This window comes from Drosophila santomea, chromosome 3L (genome assembly GCF_016746245.2).
Source record: "Drosophila santomea strain STO CAGO 1482 chromosome 3L, Prin_Dsan_1.1, whole genome shotgun sequence".
NCBI classification, from domain to species: domain Eukaryota; kingdom Metazoa; phylum Arthropoda; class Insecta; order Diptera; family Drosophilidae; genus Drosophila; species Drosophila santomea.
Window position 1 is genome coordinate 17559633 of NC_053018.2, and position 15834 is coordinate 17575466.

Consider the following 15834-nt stretch of genomic DNA (forward strand, 5'->3'; position numbering starts at 1 on the left):
AATGTTTTACTACTGCTGCTGCCGCCAGCAGTTTGTGGTGATCCTCATCTGCCTGCTCTACATCCTGCTCGTGCTCGCCTTCTTCGTCAACGTTTTCATTGCGGATCGCAACATGCACGCGAATCTAATGATGAGGAACGGACGGCACGGGGTTCACGGCGGAGGTGGAGGAGTCCCTCCGCCAGCAGGCATGCATCCGGGTCACCACAATCCGTACGACATGCATGGCTACAACCACTACAGCAACTACCATCCGCAAGTGGATTCCAAGCAGCAGCAGGAGTTGGCCAAGAAGACGCCGCAGCAGCAGGCCGAGCAGGACATTTACTACTATTTCAATCACGTATTCAGGCGGCGCCGGCGATGATGGGAGTCTCATCCCAACAACACCCAAAATTTAAATCTTTAGTGCATTAACTTATACTGCATCAACTACATACATAGATATATAAATACTATATATAGCAAAGCAGCGGATTATGTAAAAAGAGAAGGGAAATTGATTAATTAATTTTAAATTTATTAGTAATCCAACCAAGAACCAACAATCCGATATCCATCTTATTAAATAAACGAAGCCACAGCAGAGTTATGAGAAATCAGCAACAGCGTCGAATGTGTTTCAGCTATGAATCGGCTAATATATGAAAGCGGAACATATATCTGCACCGATTCCAATAAGAAATTGAGCGACCAAGCTAGCCCAGCCAAGTTTGCATTTATCTACAGCCCTTAATAAATCAAATTTATACAGATATTTATTGAAGAGTATACAAAACGTTAATCAGCTAATCGTACACTAAAGCTTACCAATCATATACAAGTACGGATATCTATAAACAATTCGATTAGCTAAAGTGCTTCAGCAAAACATGTTGTGGATAGCAAAATCCCAAGGCAAAGGTTTTCTAATTTAATTAGAAGTTCTCAAAGTAATACTTACGGGGCAGTAGCCAACACAAATTTCCCCCAAGTTTTCTTAGGCTTTTTGAAAGCTTTTCGCATTAGCAATCCACTCAGATTCTGATCGGTCTGAATGGGGTCCTTATCCCTACCATTTTGTCAATTTATCTGTGTAAACGAGGAGGACATGGAAGACAGTGTTCTTGTTTTTGGGGGAGATTCATGTTTTTAATATATATATTTTTGTTAAGAGAATAATAATAATTATATTGTTTGTTTCTAGTGTTTAAATTGAAGAGAGAATAAGGAGATATCGTTTCGTTTCACAAAAGAAATCCTTGAAAGTGCCTTTAATTTGCTAAAACGTGTTTTTTAGATAAAACCAATTTACTAGGCTTATCAATAATGCATTAAAGAATCAATAAAATATACTTATACTGTAACTTATACATTTTCATACCGTATGCATGCAATGAAGAACGAATTTCTAACGCAAGTAACGAAACAATTTACAAACGACAACTAAAAATAATTTAATATGTGATTGGAGGATCGTTTTTCTATGGCAAGTCAAGCTATATAATGTATTATTAACTTAACTTACACCACACTCACACACATACATAGCTATAGAAAGCAATTAATAACAATTATATAGGCATAATGCAATTGAAAAAGCTTCGAGTGGAATGAAATCACCTAACAAATACTTGAATTAATCTAATCTTATTCTGAAGTAGAAGCAGCGCCAAAGGCTTCGTTTTGTGAACGTGTTACAAATAAAATAAAAATTTATGAAAATTTAAAACTCGTATTTATCTAGGTACTTCAGAATTCACGATGTGCATTGCAATGCCATGTAAGTTTAATAACAGTCTAGTTATATGGCGTGACTTCTCTTCGAGTTTGCCCGCATTGCAAAGAACATAAAAATTAATCAAAATACAAATCGTGTTTTCTCATCTTCATTATTGAATGGAAATCTCGCTCGTGGTTTTATCCGCATTTATGCTACGATCCATCGATCCTTTTTCGCGGGCCCCAAGTATTGTTTCAAGGATAATATTCTTGGTACTGTTCATGGTGTCTTCGAAAAACTTGGCGTCTGCGTGCTTCTCCTCGGTGATATATTCCAGCTTCTCTGTCAGCATTGTGATTTTCTCCTTGGCCAGTTCGAGGCTGAAATATTATGAAAATGTAAGTATTTAATTAAAAATTGGTTAATAACTTATAGGATTATTTTGGTACCACGCACGAACGAAAGTTCTTTAATGGAGAGATGAGACTTCTACTTACTTATTCTTGAGATCCTCAATTTTGGCCTCAGGCTGTGCGGTCGAGTTAAGAGTTGTGCTGGATTGATACTGGGACTGGTTTTCAAAGCAGAAGGAACCAATCGATCCGTTAAGAGAAGTGCGACTCAGCGAACTGGCGTAGTCGGCCATTCGCTGGGTGCGCTTCTTCTTGTCGGACTGCACATCGAGTTCCTTCTCAAGGTCCCTGATCTTAACTTCCAGTCGGCCGATGCGGGTCTTTAGCTTGCCAATCTGCTCCTGAGCAGCCTCGTTCTTCGCTCTCTCCGTCTCCAGACGGTCTCCCAGGGATTTGGTGAGCAACATTAGTTGGTTCTTCTCCACCTCGAGGGCATCCAGGATACCCACAAATTCCTCCTGCAGAATGTGATATAGCAATTGAATAGGTTCGTTAATCTACGCATTTTTACCTTTCGAAACTCGCGACAAGAGAAGAGGAATCCGCCGGAGAGAGCGCGCAGGTCCATTTCCAGCTTCTTGATCATATCCTGCATACTGGCCATGGCCACATCCTTCTGCTTGACCACCGTCTGAAGATCCAGATGCATGCCGCTCAGCTCTTCCATTTGTCGGCGCGAAAGATCCCGCTCCTCGGTCACCCGAATGAGTTCGCCACGCATGTCGTCCAGACGGCTCTCGTACTGAATCCTCTGTCGGTTCAGTTTGTCATTCATGGTATTGATATTGACGCCATTGAAGTCGGTCTGCTCCTCCAGCTCATTGGATCGAATCTTGTACTTGTTCATCTCCTCGTTGAGGTTCTTGTTTCTTACTTTCAAAGCGAGAGTTTTGCTGCGCTGCTCCTCCAGTTGGTTTTGCAGGCTAAGGATCTCCTTCTCCAGCGCTTCCACTTTGGCCCGGTGAAGAATCTCACTTTTACGCACTCCCGGTGTGAAGCGATCGAAGCTAGCAGTTGTGGCTCCGCCGCCATCGCCTCCCCCTAATCTCTCTGAGCTGGCATGATGTGATCGGCAGTTGCCGGTGACCAAGTCCAGACCCGAGCCCAACGGCACTGGGGCATATTCGGTGCGATCTACGGCTCGGTCCTCGTAGAAATCCAAGCGAGCCTTGAGCTCCTGCACTTTCTGGGTGAGGGTGATGATCTGCTGGGCACGACCACGCCAATTTGCCTGATTGAGGTTGTTGGCCAGGATGTTAATGTTGCAACTCTCACCGATCTCGTGCTGCAAGCACTTTTGGGCCAGTTTCAGTTGGCTTTGTAGCTCGGTGTTCCTGTTTCGCGTCTCGAAGAGCTTCTGCTGCATACTGTTGATCTTGGCCTGGAGCTCGTCGGCGGAGCATCCCTTCTTTAGGAGATCCTGGTTCTGCTGCAGCTTCTCCTCGTGGGCACGCAGATCCTTCTCCAGCTTCTCGATCTGGGCATCCTTCTTACCCAGCCGATTCTTTGCCTGCTCCAATTCGGCACGCATCTGGCGGTTCTTCTTGCTCAGTTCGAGGATTTTGGTGCCCGCAATGGAGGAGTTACATCGCAGCTCATCAATGGGAACCGAGTTGAGCACCTCGTTGAGCGAATCAACCGATTTCTTCAAGTCTGATATCTCCAGATTCTTATCCTGAATGGCCTGGGACAGTGACTGCTTCTCCTGCTCGCACTCGGATAGCTTCCTGCGCAGCTTTTTGGACTCCGGCTTTGTTGGCTTCGGTTTCACCGCTGTGGTGGTCAGCACCACATGGGCAGCTGCCATGGCTTCGTGGTTATGCCGACGGCGCGCGGAACGGTCCAGTTTGCAGCCCAGCAGCTCCTGATCCGGATGGGCTAGGTACTCATCCGGCAAAGTCTCCATCACAATGGATCTCAATCTATTTGTTCACATAAAATATACACAATTGAATCTAACAATTTCGTTGGCTGAGCAGAAATAATTTATACGTGTGTCTGTTCGGTGTTACTAAAATATTCAAATTTTGGCTGTCAGCAGTAGTTCCTACGTTCTTAAAACTGTTCCCTCTTTTTGAAACAGACAAATCAAAGGCAAGTGACTTTGAAGCAAAATTGTAGCTCTAATTAGGCCTTTAAAAACAAACATAGTTCCAGCAAGTTAAGTTATTTTTTAAACCCTTTCTGGTAATTTAAATATAAACTGTTATTCTCTTCCACATATAAAAACTCAAGCAGCTTTTTTAACATATTCTTTACATATGCGCCCAAAGTAACGGCTAATATGTCAATTTAATTCTGTATTTTTGCATATAAAAAAAACATGAAATAAATATATAATAATTAAAAGGGAGAATATTAATAACTAGTGGTAGTAACTAGCAATATAAAAATAAATAAATATCTATTTTGTGCTTTATAGCCGAAAAATATGACCATTACTACTAAGGACAGCTAAAGCAAGCCAACCACAGCTTTTCAAACTAAAATTTAAAATATATTAAAATAATATTAATAACATTACGGTTTACGTAAAATTCAAAAATGTTTTCTAGCTAATTGCGGATTTATCTAGCTATTTGATTTGTGGCGCGAGTTGGCAGTGCTGCTTTGTTGATATAATTTAGCGGTCGCGATACGGTCATACTAAAGTGACGTGTAAGACACGAAAACAAGTGAAGATGGACGGATTTATGATGGTAAATTGCAGAATACACAATTTAATGGCTTAAAATCTAACGCAATATGTGCCGCAGGACATCATCAAGGGCATGTGCATCATGGACAACGATGGCAACCGCATCCTGGCCAAGTACTACGACAAGAACATCCTGTCCACGTTGAAGGAGCAGAAGGCCTTTGAAAAGAATCTGTTCAACAAGACGCACCGCTCCAACACGGAGATCATCATGCTGGACGGACTCACCTGCGTCTACAAGAGCAACGTGGACCTCTTCTTCTACGTGATGGGCAACGCCTACGAGAACGAGCTCATCCTGCTCTCCGTGCTCAACTGCCTCTACGATTCCATCAGCCTGATCCTCAAGAAGAACGTGGAGAAGCGGCTGGTGCTGGATAACCTGGAGATCATCATGCTGGCCTTTGACGAGATCTGCGACGGAGGGTGTGTATTGCTGTATACAGTGATGGGCAGAAGCAGGGACAAAGTTATAGAAATTTCCATTGGAAGCAGTTTATGTACACAGTCCAAATACCCAGAAATCACATTGTTATTAGAGTATCATTTGGGCAAGCTCAAGTGAAGCCTTTATTGTGTCTCTAAGTAGTTAACCGGATTTTAAGCTTCCTCTTTCTTAACAAAAGCCAGTTAAAGCCAAAGAGTTTAGATCTGTGATGTTGTATATATAATATAATAATTGCAACGTTATGTATAGGTTATTTAGTTTATTTAGTTATCGAAAGCAAACTTAAGATCAAATTCTAGAAGCAAACAAATGGCATCTGTGGCCTACAGCTTAAATAGATTATTATGACCACAGGTTAAGCTACAAAATTCACCCAAAACTAACAAAAATCCCGCCGTTCCCTCACTGTATACAATATATTTTAAACAACAAATATTTTATTTTAACCAAAACCTGTCTCTAAACAGCATAATTCTGGATGCGGATCCCTCGTCCGTGGTGAAACGCGTTGATCTGCGCAACGATGACATTCCAATTGCCGAACAGACCGTCGCCCAGGTAACTAATACCCTTAATGGTATATTTTGGTAGTCTCTCTACTTAGTAGCTCTTCTAAGTGTTTACAACTTGTTGGTAGCCGTTTGTACTTTAATTTTAACTGGTTTTCGTTTTCGCTTCGCAATTCGATAACCTGCAGTCATATATTTTCTCATTTAGTTTTACTCGCCCTATGATCAAATAAACAGGCTCTTTGTTTTCGAAGATTATATGTAGTTTGTTACGGAATTGAGCGCTATAAGTTGCCTTAGACATTTGAATACAATTATTTGTTATTAGAATTTGTGTTAAATTACGATCTATTTTTAGTTTCAACAAAATTGTTTTAATGTTGTAAAGTGTGCCTATTTTTATTAATGCTTCCAGATAGTAATACGTATTACGATTTAAAGTAGTTGTTTATCATTGTCAAGTTTTGTACCTTTTGCACTTGTTACTGAATTTTGATTACTTTTCCCCATATTGCCCAATCCATTGTACTCTGAGAATGTTTGAATAAAACTGGTGAACATGTTCTGGAACTTCGCGCTCATTTTGATTTGGTTCATTAGCTAATTGATCGAAATTACTGCTGAGTATCTGTATCTGTATCTATATATGTGTGTGCTATCTATCTTTTAGGTTCTGCAATCGGCACGTGAACAACTCAAATGGTCCATTCTGAAGTGATGTGAAATGGGGTGGCGGAAGAGAGGATGCCACTTCCGCGCCGCGTTGTCGCAATACATTCGATTCTTCTTTTAGCCCCAACTGTTTTCGCCTAGTTGTAAAGCATAATATAATACATACATTTAACTGGAGAGCCCTGCATGTTTTAATTGTTGGTTAACTACTAACTCGCTGTGTCAATACGTAGCTTAAGGCACCGATGGACGATTGAGCTATCAAGGTCTGGTTGCGCCACTATAAATCTCTTGTACGTGGTATGTAATCGAGTCTCCGATAAGGGGAACCCCCTGAATAAACAAGGACCGGATTTACTCAAATCTAATAAAATCCTTAAAGACTCCGGGCTATTAGTGAATGTATTAAAGAGTATTCCCATGTGCGTTGCTATCGAGCGGCTAGGCTTATCACAGAACTTAATGGTGGAACTGAAGTACACAATCATTCCTTCTTGCTTAATCGAAGAACCTGCGCATATAGCCATATAATGCCAGAACTGACCCATTCAACGCAACGCAGATCGGTCAGTATTACAATGATTACAATGCATTATGTTGCAACTCGCAGCGCAAGCAAGCACCTTTCATATGCATATGGGGTAAATCGAACCACTTGTCTCCACTTACCCTTTATACGAGGGTAAAGTGTGTCTTAAACACGTGACCAAGCGGTGTCCAAACAACTTGTCTTGAAGTGGGACCTAAAATTGGGAGTGCTAGGGTGTTAAAGTCTCTTTACGAGGCGGTGCTAATTATTTAGCGATTAAGCACCGGTAATCTCAACATCTTTATAATAGGGGCGCATAAAGAAATTCTATTTGAAGAAGCAGTTCAAAACGGCTTTCAACAGCTTTGTTTTCTGGCAAACTCGATGTAAGAGCATTGGCACTCAATGGTATATTTGTTTGATTTACGGCAATTACAACCTAATGGATTACCGCTTAGCTCTTAACTATTCCTGGTGTTATCAAAAGCTTTAGTTATGAAATGAAGTTCTGCGTTGCAGAAAATGAAGGCAATTAATTGAAGCTTGTTCAATAGGGGGACTTACATTTTATCTCTAAAATGACTTATTTCGTAACTCCGTTTAATATCTAAGCCCGAAAAAAACAGTTTGCAATTGTGATTCACTTGTTTTGCCACCATTCGATCGCATGGCTAACATGCTATCATTCAACTTCAACCTGCTGCTCGTACATCATCCATCGTTCACCACCCATGAACCGGAGACGTGCTCCGCTCCCACTGATATATCCACCCACATCCCCATCCACATCCACCCCACACATCGTTCCTTAATCAAATGGTTGTCAACAATGGAGCCAAAACAATAACAATCGCAAAATTAAGCGCCTCGTGTTTATCTGCCTTCTGTGTTGTCGAATTAGACAAATACACCCGCTCGGGTGTAGGGGGAGTAAGTTGGGAGGTAAGTACATAAGTACACAGCTATATCTATCAGCCGTAGGAGCGGTGGTATCAGGACCGCACTTGATGGATGGATTGCCCGGGATCACGTTCAGGAACTTGGCCGAAGGCGCAACGTCCCCGGAATTAGCTGCTTACGTGATTGCGTGATGACAGGGGCTCCTCGACTCACAGATAGGATCTCATAGGCACTGGGACTGATATAACACCTCAATCGTATACACGTAGTTCTTATATACTTATATAGCTAAGGTTCCACAGATAGGAGAAATGGATATATATGTGTATTGAAAGATCTGGAAAAAGGTGTTGTGATTTTCTGAAATACCTTAAATTCTTCAATATTCTAGATGTTACATATTTAAATATTAGATCATTTAACTTAAAGTACAGTTAGTTGTTCAGCTCCGCATTAATTTATACCGAATATCGGGATCTCAAGTACGAGCATACTCCTGCATTATCGGGGGAGATTACTTGGGCACAGAAAGAGGTTCCACATGATTAGCGCCACCGTTCCGAAAATGGGTTCCAATCGGATTAAGATTTACGATCCCGATCGCCAGCCCCATCAGATTTATATAATGCCAACGCGCTGGTATTTTTGGGAGAGGACTCTTGGCATTCAGTCAGTCAGTCGGGCTAGTCATACGATTTGTGCGCTTGACTTCGGATTCTTGTCTACTGAAACGGAAACCATCAACATCTGGAGAGGTGGAATCGAATCGCGACTGATACTGGGAAATGATTGGCGACTTGTTTTTCGGGTCTGTATATACATATGTTGTATATTTTGAACGATTGCCATTAATTCCCTGAATTTCAATCTCGTCTGCGGTAAACAAAATAGTTAGAATTCCATTCCGCAAAATCCATTAGTAACTCTTCACGTGTGTGCCAGCTAATTGAAACTGATGGATTATGGCGAAATAAGGGCGACGGTTAAGGTTTCTGTCATGCCCGCATTACCCAGTGGTAACATCGAATGAGGGGCAAATGGGGGGCCCGATCCATAAAATCGACTTTATGGCCTTCAATGAGTAGGAAAGTTTTCGTTTTCGCACAATTCGCGGTAATTGCAGGGCCATGCCCAAATGTCTCTATCTCGAAGCGTGACTCTTTCTCAGCTCCCAGACGACTTGCAAACAGACAATTAAGTCCGTACAGTGGGATGGGGTGGAATCAGTGCACATCGACTGTCCGATAAGTGGTCCGATGGGTGGTGGCTCGAGCAGCTGGCGACCTTGGCTATGGAGTGGGGCTGGGAAGTGCCGCCCGGCAACTGCCGAAACCGGCCAGATGCACCCCGGATCCATATCGGTCAACCAGTTCAACGGGTTCAACGCTTCGAGAACCCAGATCGCAGTGAACCTCCGTGAACCGTGAGTGGCCCGATCCATGGGAAACCCTTAATTTACGGTCCCTGACAGTGGGTCAAATCCTCTCGGGCTGGCCAGTTATCTTCCATTACCGCGATAAGGTCTGAGTTCCGATCGCACCAGTCGAATTAAGCTGGTCTGGTCTGGTCTGGTCTCTTTTGAGTTGTGTTACCGGGGCCCTGTATTTTAATTACATGTTCTTTCGAGTGCCCTGTTTTCGAGTGCAGATAGTTGCAAAACAATCCGTTCAGTATGCAAACAATCGGTGTACCCTTGTAATCCTCCTCCCCTGCGAGCAAGTGTAATGACAGTGGTCGCTGAAGAGGGGCAAGGTTCAGTCCAAAAATGTAAGGCTCCAGCTCGTAATTGGTTAAGCTCTAGTGCTCAACTTGGAGTGAAAATATTTCTAATATACGTCGTCGATATGGGGTTTCAAAGTATTCCAGTTTTTATAGTATTGGGGATTTTCAAGGTATTGGGGCTTCCTAGGTATGGTATTACCCAAAATTATTCATGGTCTATAAACGGGAAGGAGATTAGATGCTTTTTATTGTTTTCAGATCATGTATCCACAGAATTGTTTGAATTAGTTTGATCTATCACAACACTTTAATGTTGATCAAGAATAATAATTCCTGAAACCCAATTCAAACTATTTCTCCCTGTGCGTATGCGTTGTAAATTAGTCCACGCAAATTCAGATGCTCTGACAAATGAATTGATGATTGGACAACTTTGGAATTTAAGAGCTGAATAATACCCATAATTCTCTGTTGAATAACTCTCTTCCACCAGGCACTGCTCTATGTGTTGAGCTACCCTCGGAGTGCTATCTTATCACTGATATTGTACATTCTTACTTCGAACACCCGTACAAGCAATTAACAAACGATTCGTGGCTATGAGAGTCCCGTTCGTCCCCAAAACCGCCTCACCACCCACTTCCACTCCCACTCCCACTGGCAGTCGGTGGATTGTGGAGCTGGAGCTGGAGCTCTCTCTCTCTTTCTCTTTTTGGGGACCTTATCTCGGAATTGAATGGAAACGAACTGATATTTAAGAATTCACCCCGTTCGCTGGGACTTTCAGTGCTGTGTGATCATAAAACGGTGTTAGACGTGTTCCGGCCTTCAGCTGAACAGCAAAAAAAAAGGGAACCCTGAATCACAGGCAAGAGCTAAAGTTCAGTGATACAGACAAATGGATATTATTATAGCAGTGACAAGAACTCAAGTGCTCGATAAACACATTCCCGACCAAAGAAAACAGAAACTCAGTGGAATCCAAAGTGTTTAATAACAAATTGTGCACCAGTGAACAGCAGTGTGTAAACAAGGCGGCAGAAGTTTCCACCAAAAGGCAAAATCATAATCGATCGCCCACAATTGATACAGCACTCAGAACCATGAAATTAAGGTGGGTTTCTAGTTTCTAAGAAAGTGGGTCTTGGTATATATGATTAACAATATGGGCCCTATCTGCCGACACTTCCACCTAAATTTCGAATTCGCCAAAATCACAGTTTTGGCCACGAAATTGGAGCCTATATGCAGCTTGATAAGGCTAACCAATGCGGGAAGTAACTTTTGGGTATACAGGTTTTCATATAACTCCTATCAGTGGGCGGCGAGTGATATCAATACGGAATATCCAATATGTGTTCCCATTCTATATTTGGCCGAGCTAATCACACTTATTTGGGCAGCCCAAATCAGACTGCACGTCGGCTAGATAATGCAAATTAACTTTATGGGAAGACCACAAATCGATTGACCTTTTCAAGGGGTATATTGGCTCGAAATATCATTACACTAGAGTAAGTTCCGCGGGAATGCCGACTACTAGGCCAAGAATGGCTCGCAGTGTTCATATCTGGCTAATAAAAAAAAGGTTTTCGTGTATCATTCGAATCTCTAGCCATATTGGCAACCTTAGGCTGATGCAATCCCTTCTCCGCGATTCTCATCACTCCCAGCTAAGCCGAGTTAATTACAAAAAAATTATCTGTGAATAAATTATACAATTTTATGGTTATTAGTTTAGATTAGCCACACGTTCCATTTGGCACCTGTCAGGCCGAGTAGTGTTATTTGTTTTTCACCAATCAGACGAAATGCGATATAGTTTTCGGTTGCTATCCGCGCATTGGAAGGAGGTCAATGGACATCGGTTGGGTTTCATTCCTTTGTTGTAATCGGCCATAAATACATCGGCCAAGTTTATAGGGCCTGTTAAAATCAAGTGAGAAATTACCGACGGCGGCGTAAAGATATAGACACACTCATCGAAAGTTCCCCAATTCGATTCGTTCCTGATTCGATTGCCACCGAAATTGCGGGAAATATTCTTGATTAACTTTTATAAGCGCATCGTAAACTTTCCGGCTAGGTTATGGTTTACCGAGATGAAGACACCTTTTAAATTAGCCAAATTAGCCAAATAAGCCAAAGCGCTTCATCATACTTGCTGGAAAATGGAATGAAAAGGCGAAATGCCCAATGCTCCAGGTTCGATAGGAGCATTCGTATCTGGAGTGGCGGGCGCCTTCGATAAGGCTGAAAATCGAAAATCAACCTGAGCCAATGGTCTTGAGCGGGTTTTGGCAATCGCCCAATTAGAATTGCCGGCCATAAAGTTTGCTGGCGCCCAGCCCCATTTCCCCATCCCCCCTTGGGTCGATCTCTTGAAGTGAATGATTTTCACCTGACTCGATGGTGGTATATAAAGCAGATATACTTTACTTCCAGCTGGAGCAAAGTACGTCCATTCTGGGACTAGCTGAATTTTTCCATGGTTCCAATTAGTCAGTTAATTAAATTGCCGGACAATTTGTCTGGAATGCGGGCTGCGATGTCTGGCGATATCTAAACGTGATCCAATCAGAGTCCCAATAACCCAAATTCATTGATAACACTCTAACTGCTTTTAACTGGGTTTAAACTTGGCAAGTTGGTCTTGAAAATGCTGATATATGTTGCAAGTTCAGATTGAATTGCCTAAATGGTTGTGTCTTTTTGCGATCTGAACAATCAAGTACTAAGTGTGACGGCACTTGGAATGTCGAGTACTGATCGTGGCTAAGTATTCAACGACCTGGTCTTTTAAAGTCAATTGTAGGAATGCCATGGAACCACGTGAAGTGCATTGTCTAATAGTCGACTTGCCCCTCAAATATTTATTATGCCCATACGATAATTGCAGTTTTATGTCTTGCAAAATTTGCTATGACTCAGTCATGATCTTAAGTATTTACACTGCGATATAAAGCGAAGGTAAACAATTCCTTCATCGTCGGAATGAGATGTCAATTAAGTTTGCTTACTAGCAATTAGAATGCATTTTAGCCAATTATATTTTCCAGCTACCTAGGCGAACTACGCAATGTACCCGGCACCTAATTAAAGTTTGTACTACTCTGTTTAATTATTGACAAAAATCGCTTGAATTGCCGCCGTCGACACGTGAGATTGGGGTTCCAGCCAGACAGTACCGCCAGTAGCCCCACCCCACGTCGCCACTCCATTACGGGTCCAATGCGGTTTTATCTATTGCGTATTTTCCGTAGTAGTTAAAAAAAAGTCCACGTACCCGTATCTTCCTCTGTCTCCGGGTTGTGTGTGCTTTTAATTAAACACACATCAGGTCTGGGTGGGTGACGGTCTTTGGGGTGTATGCAAATATTTGGCGTTTGCTATATATAGCACTGCCTTTGATCGGCGTGTTTTTCCTTAGAAGTCGCCAAACAAACCTGCTAAGCAAATTTGCTTTCTCTTCTTTTCCCCAATGCAGACTTTTGCGGTGTTTGCGCCAGCAGCCGGCGAAACCAGCGGCGGTAATGGCCCAAAAGGAGGATCAGTTCCCGGTGCCACTTGACCACCACGTGCTCAAGGACATGTCCAAGGGCGCGAGGGACACCACCGTCAAGATCCTGCTCCTGGGCACCGCCGAGTCCGGCAAAACTACTATTATCAAGCAAATGCGGATACTGCACATCAACGGATTCACCGACGAGTAAGTTTCGCAGCCAAAGCTATTATGATTTAAATTGTTAATATTTCAAATATATTATTATTACTTTTTGGGGCATATATATTCTTTAAAGTAACGTTCGTTTCCTTGTGTTGCAGTGAGCGGCGGGAGAAGATCCCCGAGATATACCAGAACATCCACGAGTCCATCCTGCAATTGGTGGGCCAGATGGAGGCGCTGGGAATCGACTTCGGCAGCTGTACCAGCGAACGATCGGCGGACTATATCCTCTCCCTGCCCGGATCGGCCCCCGAATATATGAATGAGGTGAGTTTCGGAGCCCTGGAGTGCTCCTATCTCTATCTTATCCCTTGCTGCACTTCAAAGTCGTCTGTCGTGGTGTCGTGTTGTCGCAGTTGGAAATACGTACTCGTTGTGGCTGTCGAAAATCGGAGCAAACGACTTTGAAGTCAATCGGCTGGACTTGCGTCAAATCTCCAACGGCTTTCGATCGAATTCCCCTTATCAGCAGCGCCCATTTGATTGATAGCCCGTCCATTAGATGGCGTGGAATGTCTAAAAACTTTCCAAAACAAGTGTTTTGTAAATCGGACTTCCTGGCCCAGCCCGGTTGTATTATTTTCCTTTTTTTTCAAGTTCGCCGCAGCTGCAACGGCCTTTTTAATATGATTCATGTAGCGCAATCTGCTCTATTTCTCCCCAATTTATCTACCTCTAACCAGTGGTCATTATATGGCTTACGATTAGATTACCAAGGCTGTTCAGGTCTCCAAGTGGGCGGGGCGGTGGCCAGATCTAGATGCCAGTCATTCAGGGTTTTATGTTTTTCCAGTGAGTAATAGCAAGCATAAACAAAAGAAGTACCGAAGTTCGGATTCCCCTTGCTTCGCCCAATTTATGGTTGCTGTTTGAGTAGGTGACTCGAACACGGCCTGAATGTTCAGTTTCTTGAGGAAATAAATAATCATATCAGATAAATTTAGAGTATATTTTTTTTTTGGCAATTTTTATATTTTTTTTAAGATTCAAGGTTGACGGTATAACATTTTTATTTTGTTTTGATGTTGATGTTGATGTTGATGGTAGTGGAGAGGTGACACAATCTTGGCGTTTATGATCCTTATCATATATTCAGCAAATACAATTCTTTTAGACGCTCAGCTAGACGATTTTACAACGAGATTAGCTTTTCGTACTTGTCTGTCCAAGCGCCTTTGGCAATCTTCCGGTGAAAAGTTGATGTACTTTTTATCACTCACGTAAAACCAATACTAAATTTTGTGTCACTTTTTCTGTATTTTTAGGAGTACTGCGACCACGTCACTACTTTGTGGAACGATGTGGGTATTCGCGCCTGCTATGATCGCTCAAACGAATTTCCCCTGCTGGATAGTGCCAAATAGTAAGTATCTAATTTGATTGATTCAAAATCAGTTTTATTTCCATTCTCTCAAAAGAAGCCCCAACTAAAGCTTGATCTCTTCTTACTCCAGCTTCCTGGACAACTTTGTGCGGATCAGCGATGCCGAGTACATTCCCAGCACCGAAGACATCCTGCACAGCCGGAAGATCACCACCGGCATCTCGCAAATCACGTTCCGCGTGCCCATTCCCAAGTGCATGGGTGGTGGCGAACAGCAGTTCCAGATGTACGATGTGGGAGGCCAAAGGGATCAGCGGAATAAGTGGATTCAGGTGTTCGAGGGCATACAGGCCGTCTTGTTCCTGATCTCGTGCAGCGAATTCGATCAGAATCTGCGCGAGGATCCCACCCAGAATCGGTTGCAGGAGGCGCTGAAGTTGTTCAGGGCGGTGTGGCAAAATCGCTTCCTCGCCTCCGCCGGACTGATCGTCTTCCTCAACAAGTACGACATCATGGAGCGTAAGATCCGGGCCGGCAAGCACATCGTGGACTACTTTCCCGAGTACGAGGACTTCTGCAAGAGGCCGCAGCAGGACAATTGCTTCGGTGAGAGTGACTGGACCAAGATGTTCATCAAGCAGAAGCTGGTGGACATCACACAGGAGCCGTTCAAGCGCCACTCGCGGAATCAGGTGGATCTGGGGACATCGGAAAGGGAGTGCTACTACCACTTCACCGTCGCCACGGACACCAGATGCATCCGCGATGTCTTCTGCGACGTCCAGAAGATGATCCTCTCGGAGAACGTGTCCAGCATGGGTCTCTTCTAGTCCTGATCTCGTAGCGGATCGGCGAGCTTCTCAATAAGGTTAAGGGAGGGCTGTCCTCAGGCCCCCACCAACTGTGATCTAGTCGGTTATGACTTAAGTAGCCATGTAGGACCTTAGATCGTAGTGGCAACAGTTGCATGTTGCACATTGCCTGGTACAACGCTTTAAAATATTTAACTGCAAGAGTGCAGGGGAGAAATCCTCGCACCGAATGCTCTCACTACTCTTTCAACTAATGTCTAAACTCTAAGAGAATATAACTTATACAATAAACCCAAAACCTAGGCAGACAAATTTAAAATGTCTTTTATTAAATTTTACACACAAACACTAATGGTAGCATACTTAAAAGGGCACCCA

At 43.0% G+C, this 15834-nt stretch overlaps 4 protein-coding genes across 4 annotated transcripts; 3 read left to right on the top strand and 1 right to left on the bottom strand.

The window, feature by feature from the left end:
• Position 1: 1 nt before the first annotated feature.
• On the top strand, positions 2 to 606 carry LOC120450506. The gene has a single exon (XM_039633558.2). It carries the CDS (start codon positions 2 to 4, stop codon positions 365 to 367), a length of 366 nt encoding a protein of 121 aa, XP_039489492.1. The 3' UTR covers positions 368 to 606.
• A 1088-nt stretch (positions 607 to 1694) lies between these two features.
• Positions 1695 to 4176, bottom strand: LOC120450502 (coiled-coil domain-containing protein 13). The gene is made up of 3 exons (XM_039633553.2): positions 2627 to 4176; positions 2200 to 2573; positions 1695 to 2082 (listed from the first exon to the last, which is right to left on the bottom strand). The coding sequence occupies exons 1-3, from the start codon at positions 4019 to 4021 to the stop codon at positions 1872 to 1874; spliced, it is 1980 nt and encodes a 659-aa protein (XP_039489487.2). The 5' UTR covers positions 4022 to 4176; the 3' UTR covers positions 1695 to 1871.
• A 478-nt stretch (positions 4177 to 4654) lies between these two features.
• LOC120450505 (coatomer subunit zeta-1) lies at positions 4655 to 6619 on the top strand. Its single transcript, XM_039633557.2, has 4 exons — positions 4655 to 4814; positions 4872 to 5239; positions 5729 to 5819; positions 6441 to 6619. Exons 1-4 carry the CDS (start codon positions 4797 to 4799, stop codon positions 6486 to 6488), a joined length of 525 nt encoding a protein of 174 aa, XP_039489491.1. The 5' UTR covers positions 4655 to 4796; the 3' UTR covers positions 6489 to 6619.
• A 3752-nt stretch (positions 6620 to 10371) lies between these two features.
• Positions 10372 to 15768, top strand: LOC120449505 (guanine nucleotide-binding protein G(f) subunit alpha). The gene is made up of 5 exons (XM_039632006.2): positions 10372 to 10707; positions 13081 to 13302; positions 13419 to 13587; positions 14586 to 14683; positions 14775 to 15768. Exons 1-5 carry the CDS (start codon positions 10697 to 10699, stop codon positions 15472 to 15474), a joined length of 1200 nt encoding a protein of 399 aa, XP_039487940.2. The 5' UTR covers positions 10372 to 10696; the 3' UTR covers positions 15475 to 15768.
• Positions 15769 to 15834: the final 66 nt, after the last annotated feature.

Excerpts from the sequence above, each read along its gene's own strand:
- LOC120450506 (XM_039633558.2), top strand. The coding sequence starts at position 2 with ATGTTTTACTACTGCTGCTGCCGCCAGCAGTTTGTGGTGATCCTCATC.
- LOC120450502 (XM_039633553.2), bottom strand. The coding sequence starts at position 4,021 with ATGGAGACTTTGCCGGATGAGTACCTAGCCCATCCGGATCAGGAGCTG. Across the intron at positions 2,574-2,626 it reads CTTGTCGCGAGTTTCGAAAG|GAGGAATTTGTGGGTATCCT; the intron begins GTAAAAATGCGT and ends CACATTCTGCAG. Across the intron at positions 2,083-2,199 it reads ATTGAGGATCTCAAGAATAA|CCTCGAACTGGCCAAGGAGA; the intron begins GTAAGTAGAAGT and ends ATAATATTTCAG.
- LOC120450505 (XM_039633557.2), top strand. Across the intron at positions 5,240-5,728 it reads GACGAGATCTGCGACGGAGG|CATAATTCTGGATGCGGATC; the intron begins GTGTGTATTGCT and ends GTCTCTAAACAG. Across the intron at positions 5,820-6,440 it reads CCGAACAGACCGTCGCCCAG|GTTCTGCAATCGGCACGTGA; the intron begins GTAACTAATACC and ends TCTATCTTTTAG.
- LOC120449505 (XM_039632006.2), top strand. Across the intron at positions 13,303-13,418 it reads ATCAACGGATTCACCGACGA|TGAGCGGCGGGAGAAGATCC; the intron begins GTAAGTTTCGCA and ends CTTGTGTTGCAG. Across the intron at positions 14,684-14,774 it reads CTGCTGGATAGTGCCAAATA|CTTCCTGGACAACTTTGTGC; the intron begins GTAAGTATCTAA and ends TTCTTACTCCAG.